The 7,994-nt window shown below is 49.1% G+C and overlaps 1 protein-coding gene across 1 annotated transcript; it reads right to left on the bottom strand.

Moving 5' to 3' along the window:
• Window positions 1-801: 801 nt before the first annotated feature.
• On the bottom strand, window positions 802-6,446 carry LOC134291052 (uncharacterized). The gene is made up of 2 exons (XM_062858318.1): window positions 2,217-6,446; window positions 802-978 (listed from the first exon to the last, which is right to left on the bottom strand). Exons 1-2 carry the CDS (start codon window positions 6,444-6,446, stop codon window positions 802-804), a joined length of 4,407 nt encoding a protein of 1,468 aa, XP_062714302.1.
• Between the last annotated feature and the right edge of the window lie 1,548 nt (window positions 6,447-7,994).

Here is a 7,994-nt window from a genome sequence, read left to right as displayed (position 1 = left end):
GCTACCGGAATTTTTGCAGGATTTTACGGGCAAACCAGATAGAATGATTTTAGTGCATGCGATAATTTAACGATATTTTACGCTGTGCTTCAACAATCAATAATCACTCCAAGATCCACTTTTTCCATCACTTATTTAATGGCTTGCGAAACAATACACATAGAAACAAACAACTATTATTCTGGAAGGTTTCGTTTCAGATAGGCTTTTAAATCAATACCACACACTTACTCAAAATGCAATGTTTCGGTACATCAATTCGTGTGGTCAATTATGATTTTTAATTAACTCAACTTATGTGAAGGAGTAGGGCTTTACCTCGTAGATTGATAGCTCAGGTTCTGGGTTCCCACTCCGACATCGATGGGAAAACCAATCTTCCATGGAACAATGGGGTTTCAATTGTGCTCCATGCACATCATCCAATGGTGCCTTGTGCCCGCATGCAATCGACGGCGTTTCGGTGTCCAAATTCAATTAGATAACTCGCGACGGTTGTAAAACACGACACTTTATTCTTCATACACACGGAACATGCTAAATACGGTTTATTCACTAACTGTAGCTTAATATTATATTTCACTTAAAGCTAAACGACACACAATACAAATTAAAATTCTGTCGAGCGTTCCATGCTCGTCCGATTCGGTGGCTCGGTTTCGGTGGACTGACTGTCTGTTGCCTAGACCTTGCAGTGCACAGATCGTTCCTAGCGTTGCGATGTTATTCCGTCGGCTTCTGCGAGCGAGTGATATTCTCACCGCTCTTATCACATCCTGACCTCGGTATCGGTCATCCTTATCACTCTAGGGGTCGGTTGTAATCGATGATGGTGATGATCGTTATCTCGGAGACTGTGAGAGGGAGATTTTGCTGGACGAACGCAGGTAGCCCATCACAGTGCTTCAGCATACTTCGGATTGTTGATATTGGACTGTGCATTGTGTTGACTTGATCGGTTGTAGCTGCCGGTAACATCTAGAGTACAGGGTTGTAGTTTAAGAGGGCATTGATGTACTCTCCAACACCCTCACCCACCCTGAAATTCGTCGAATTTCTGCAAATAGAAAGAAAATCCTCTTCGACGGGATGGGATGTTGGGAACAGGGTTAGGACTACTGAGCTAGCTAGACAGTTTCATTCGGTTTTTCGCTGTCATCTTCTGGAAGCGGCAGGATACAAAGTTTTTCGACTGGTCGGGTCAAGAAACCAGTGGCAGTTTTAAGAGTCACGACTCTAACAACCTTATCACTCCCAGGGTGAACCTCAACAATGCGTCCCAATCTCCACTTCATGGGGGGTTGGTTGTCGTCCTTAATGACTACCAGCTTTCCTACATTGACCTGAACTGCAGGCTGCCATCGCTTGGTCCTAGCTTGCAATTGGCAGAGATATTCCCTGCGCCATCTCTTCCAGAAATCCTGCAATCTCCTTTGAGTGAGTTGTAGAGCATCCAAACGGTTGATTGGAAGTTCTCCTAAATCTGGTTCAGGGATCGACTGAAGGGATGAGCCGATCAGGAAATGAGCAGGCGTCAATGGTTCAAGATCATTGGGGTCGTCGGACAGAGGCGTAAGGGGGCGAGAATTGAGGCATGCTTCGACCTGTGTAAGCAGCGTGCTGAAGTCTTCGGGCGATACAGTTGCTTCGCCCAATACTCGCAGCAGATGGTATTTGGATGAACGGACTGCCGCTTCCCACAAGCCTCCAAAGTGGGGGGCGCTCGGCGGGATAAAGTGCCATTGAATACCGTCCTTGGCACATTCTTTGGAGACAGTGTCGTGATGATTCCGGCTCTTTAACAGTGTCAAAAGATCTTGCAGTTTATTACGTGCACCGACAAAATTTGTGCCATTGTCGGAATATATATTCTCACAACGACCTCTTCGCGCCACAAACCGGCGGAGTGCCTGAAGGAATCGATCAGTTGACAGGTCTGACACAAGTTCTAAATGAACCGCTTTTGTGCATAAGCAAACAAAAATTGCTACGTAGGCCTTAACTGCACCACGACGAGGAACGGGACGGAGGTAAACAGGGCCAAAATAGTCAACGCCTGTGTTCGAAAATGGACGGGAGACAGTTACTCGGGCCGCTGGTAAATCTCCCATGAACTGTTGGATGGTCGATGGCTTGGTACGAAAGCATTTTTGGCATTTATTCACGATGTTCCGAACGACACTCCTTCCTCCTAACGGCCAAAATCTAAGCCTCACCACACTCAGCATTAGCTGTGGTCCCGCATGCAGCAAGCGATGGTGATAGTGCTGAAGAAGTAGTCGAGTAAACGGATGTCGCGCTGGTAGAACAGCGGGATGCTTCGCTTCTTCTGATTCCAAGGAATGCTTCAGTCGTCCTCCAAGTTTTAGCAGTTGATCGTTTGAAAGAAAGGGATTGTACCAGCGAAGACTTGACCCCTTTGCAACAGATTCACCCTTAGACAGCGCCTTCAGCTCCTCGATGAATACTTCTTTTTGTACCAAACGAATCAAGGTATTTTCCGCTTCCCGGAGCTCCAACGTAGAAAGAAACCTTCGGTTTTTCCTTTCTGCAGATGGTAGTCGAAGTAGTTTCATTAGACGCAACCAGTATGCGGTGCGGCGAACGAGGTCCGAATACGTGGAAAACTTCCGGAAATACTCATGGTTGAACTCTGCGATTGTGGAAACCGTTCCAGCGACAACTGTTCGTCGTTTCTCTGCTTCTACGTCTTCCGTTGATCCGATTTCCGCTAATCTAGGCCACTGATCCGGGCTGTATTTTAACCAGGCTGGCCCTTCCCACCAAACGTTATTTTCCAGGATGTGTTGAGGTGTAATACCTCTGGATATGAGGTCTGCTGGATTTTGCACTCCCGGAACATGACTCCACTTACAACCTTCGGTGATTGTCTGAATCTTCGCTGAACGATTAGCAACAAACGTTGTCCAAGTGGTTGGAGGAGCCTGAATCCATCGGAGGACACACGTGGAATCTGTCCAGAAGTAACAGGATGCTGCTATCTTAATCGATTCATGGACCTTCTGGAAGAGTTCGACGCCCAAAACCGCTCCGCAAAGCTCCAACCGAGGAATAGTCTGACATTTCAGTGGAGCGATCTTTGATTTGGATGAAAGTAGTTGCACCTTCACCTTTCCCACTGCATTCATGCTCCGGACATAGAGACAGGCTCCGTATGCCTTCTCCGAAGCATCGGAAAAGCAGTGGATTTCAATCGCTACTGCTTCCGGGATAATAACGCATCGCTCGATCTTTGGTTGATTAAGAATCGGTAGCTGTTCATGGAAATTCCTCCATGCCTCACCCACCGTTGGTGGTACAGACTGGTCCCAGTCGAGCGGATGCCCGTTTTCGTCCCGAATTGTCCATAGCTGTTGCATAAAAACCTTTGCCGTGGTAATTACGGCTCCTAGGAGGCCTAGAGGGTCGAATAAGGTTGCGATCACTGACAATATAGTCCGTTTGGTGATGATGGCGTCAGCGTCCAAAGCGGGAATGGTGAATTGAAATCCGAGAACACCCGTGGAAGGGAACCAGGTTAACCCCAATGTCTTAACCGAAGGATCTGGGTCCAGATTAATCCCATTCGGAGTTCGGATGGCCAAGTTTTCTTCTGGAATACCGGCTAATGCTAACGGGCAGTTGGACGCCCATTTCCGTAGCTGAAATCCTCCTCCAGACAACATCGTATTTAGCTGCCCTTGCAATTCCGTGGCGGTTTTTACATCGTTCGCACCCGTGATTACGTCATCCATATAGGTGTCTTCCATGGCCGCTCGTGCAGCGAGCGGAAATTTTCCTTCCTCATCCAGTGCGAGCTGCCGAAGTGTCCTTGTGGCCAAAAAGGGCGCTGGCTTCGTTCCGTACGTCACTGTGTTCAGCTCAAACGTATGAACGTCTTCCGATGGTGAGTTTCTCCAGAGAATACACTGCAGCGGGCGATCTTCTGGACGGACGATGATTTGCCGAAACATTTTTTCCACATCCGACACCAACATGATTTGCTTGGTCCGACAGCGGAGGATTATGGCTCGAAGATCTTCCTGAACTACCGGCCCCACCAGTAGCACGTCGTTTAGCGAGACTCCTGTTGCCGTTTTGCACGAAGCATCAAACACTACCCGAACCTTCGTTGTGGTTGAAGCTTCTTTTACCACGGGATGGTGTGGCAAATAGCACCGTTTGATTGAAGTCTCCGAAGCCTCGTCTATCAATCTCATGTGTCCTAGATCGAGATATTCCGCCATAAACGCGACGTACTGTTCTCGGAGCGATGAGTCCCGAGCCAATCTTCTTTCGGTCCCTTGGAGTCGCCGGAATGCTATGTCCTTTGATTCGCCTAATCGTAATACAGCATCTTCCGTCCTTGGTAAAGCGACCGTGTACCGACCGCTGTGTTCCCGTTGAACCGTGCTGGAGAACCATTTCTCGCAACGTGCCTCCTCTGGTGAATAAGCCTTGCCGGTTCCCACCTCCTCGCAGGACCAAAAACGAGTGATCAAAGCTTCCAAGTTGTCTAATGTGGAAACGTTACAGCTGATGTTTAGGGAACGAACTGGAACTGAAATACCACCGCTGACTACCCAACCAAACACGGACTCGGTCAGGGCTGGGAGTTGTTCCCCCAGGGAAATCCTCCTTCCGATTTCGAAAAATTCGAAAAAACACTCGATACCGAGCACGAGGTCCACCACGCTTGATTCGAAGAATGTGGGATCCGCCAGTTGAATCCCACTTGGAAGAGTCCATCTGTTCGTGTTGATAGCGGTTGTTGGGAGGTTAACTGTAACCTTTGGAAGAACTAGGAAGCCTAACTCACGAGAGAAATCGGAAACTCTTGATCGAAGAACCGCTTGAATCCTTTGCCGAACCTTGGTAGCCGCTTGGCCAATTCCTGCCACCGAAATATCTACCCGATCTCGATGGACTTGTAACCGTTGACTCAATCGCTGAGTAATAAAATTACTTTCGGATCCGGAATCCAGCAGTGCACGAGCGGGGAAACGATTGCCAACGTCATCCTCGATCATCACGACTGCTGTTGCCAAAAGAACCTGTGTTGGATGTTGTAGTGCAGCAGCCGATACTGCAGTTTCCGTGGCTGCCACGTTTGCCACTTGGGAGTTGGATTCCTGTGGTTCCTTGGAGTTCGACGGCTTGTTGCCCCCAGCAACTGCCGCAATCTTGGGTTCCCTTTCCTTCTCCTGCTTGAAACAGACCAGAGTATGGTGACGTCCCTTGCAGTTTCGACAGGAGTATTTGGATTGGCATTCCTTAGCCTGATGTCCCACCCTGAAACAGTTCCGACACAGGCCATGGGACCTCAGGAGACCATCCCTGTTGGATACTGTCATCCGTTGGAATTCGTTGCACTGGAAGAGGAGATGATCCGATGAGCATGCAACGCAGCGCCCCCTAGACGCCTGGGTAGGAGCAGAACTATAGCTGGCCTTCATGGATGGTTGCCTTGATTTTGGTTGTTGTTGCTGCTGACCGACACCCCTAGTATCGGTGGATTTCGGTGGAAGACTCTCCAAAACCTGGATTCGACGCCGCAGAAACTCGAACAAATCCTCTAGGGTGGCCTGCGCCTTCGTGGATGAGACCTCTTCCCACCCCCTACGCGTGACCGGGTCCAATCGTGCTGTAAGGATGTTCACCAACAGAAGATCCTTGTATTCGTTCGGTTGAACGACCTGGTCCAGGGTCTGCACGATTCGTTCGAAGCCTTCTACTAGGATGTGTAGCTCGGCTCCGGATTCCTTGGAAAGTGTGGGCAGTTTGAAGAGTCCTTGCACCTGCCGCTTCCTTAGCTGCTTGCTATTATTGTAGCGCTTCAGCAGCGAGTCCCATGCCACCTGGTAGTTGGCCTTCGTGATTGGAAGAGGATCAATCAGGGCCTTGGGTTCACCCTGGAGACAGCCTTTCAAATAGTGGAATTTTTCCACTTCCGGTAGATCCACCTTCCAGTGGATGAGCGACGTGAATAGATCGCGGAAGCTCAGCCAATCGTCGATATCGCCGTTGAACGTCTGCAGCTTGATCTGCGGCAGACGGACGTGGTCGCTTGTGTTTGATGATGCTCCATCGCCAGCACGAACAGGCTGTTCCAGATTTCCAGAAGGTCTCTGAAGCTCCTTGATCTTGTCCATGAGGAAGGACTTGACCTCGTAGTACTGGTCGCTGAACTCCACACGTTCCTTCTCCAACGAAGCCTTTTCGGGATTGTAGTCTTCGTGTGCGAAGATCTCCACCATGGTTTCGCTGTAGCCCTCCCACAGCTCATCGAGTTTGCCCAAGCGAATTTCCACTTCGGTGACACTGTTGGCATCGGAAAATGCCTGAGTGAAGCGGTAGATGTCGTTGAAGTTCAACTGGATTTCCTTCAGCCTAGCCGTCAAAGCCCTCATCGACGGTGCCTTGGTTGCTCCTCCAAACGGTGCCATGTTGCCGTCAGGATACCGTGATTAACAGAAAGAGAGAGGTGCGGTGTAGTATACTGCAAAAGCCTAGCTTCGCCAGGCATATACTATCTTAATTTACCCGGAGAAACGAGTACTGGCGCTCCAAACGAAAGAACCGCAGCCGCGTGACGTCACACGCTCGATATCCGATCGACGACAACTCAGCAGCAATAAGTGGATCGAAGAGGAAAGCAAACAGTGTAGTAGGCAGAGTGTAGACCTAGCTTCGCTAGGCATATACTGCGTAAATTTACCCGACAAAACAGATAGCGGTGCTCCAAGGGTTCAATAGAACTATCACGCAAGCTAGTATGTGCCCAAAACGTCTCAATGCAGCAATTACTCAATCAAAGGATGAAGGAAGAGGAGAGATTGTGGTGTAGTATCCAGAGTGAATGGCTTCGGCCAGACATATACTGCACAACTCACCACAGGAAAAATGTACTGCACCAATAATCGATTTCAGTCCCAGCGATCCCAGCCAAAAACGTCCAATATCCAATCTCGTTCCACAATTCGAAACTCAAAGTCGGAGGAGCCCAGAAGGGCAAGCAGGGCTCAGCGGTCAGAGAGGTAACACGAAGAGGTTTGGATTCAAATTAAAATGGTGTATTTTCCAATGCCTAGCTTCGGCAGTATACTTATTCTAAATTTACCTGGGCGAAAATACTGCGGTACTGCCTCTCTGCGCCGAGATCGTCCTCATTGACCAGTGGTTCCCTCACTGGCTTGGAATTCCGGTCGTCGTTTTCGATTGCAAATTCAGCCACAGTACCGATCGGTGTACTCTTGATTTACAATCTTGGTAGCCGGTCGACGGCCGCCAATGATTTGCTTGTTGCAGATGTCCTGCTCGTACGAGGCGCCAGATTTTCGCCACACGGGTCGTATGTTTGGTGGAGCCCCCTAGTTATCGTGTTCTATGAATGGGCTGTCCACTTGGTGCCGTCTCATTGCCAGCACACCGTTGGATCCACGTCACAAATCACCGAATCGTAGACAAATTCATGCGTTAGAAGGTTGTATTTTCCTAGCTTGGCTTGGACATATACGTAGTAAAGTTCACTAACCTGCACAAACTACTCCTTGGCTAAGTCCAAGCCAAAACTGAAGCGATCAACCGAAATGGCCGTCCGAAGAAACGCCGCCACGTCCTAGGCGCGCTGTGACCCTGCCTTGAAAACGCCTTCAATTGTCTCCCGGTGAGATGGCGCCCAGAATCCAAATGGTGATGGCGATTGGTTCGCCGGCTCCAGCTTCGATCTCGTAGCAGTTTTCGTGTAGTTCAAGGTCCGGTGTGGTCCGGATCCGGCTCGAAGGACCAGAATGAAGGAGTAGGGCTTTACCTCGTAGATTGATAGCTCAGGTTCTGGGTTCCCACTCCGACATCGATGGGAAAACCAATCTTCCATGGAACAATGGGGTTTCAATTGTGCTCAAGGTTGCGACCATTCATTTGCAAAGATTTACATTCATTTGCTATTATCTCAGTTCAGAAGCATGCTATCGAAAAACAATGTATGGATGAAT

This window comes from Aedes albopictus, chromosome 3, assembly GCF_035046485.1.
Source record: "Aedes albopictus strain Foshan chromosome 3, AalbF5, whole genome shotgun sequence".
NCBI classification, from domain to species: Eukaryota; Metazoa; Arthropoda; class Insecta; order Diptera; family Culicidae; genus Aedes; species Aedes albopictus.
This window is presented reverse-complemented; position numbering and strand designations above follow the sequence as displayed.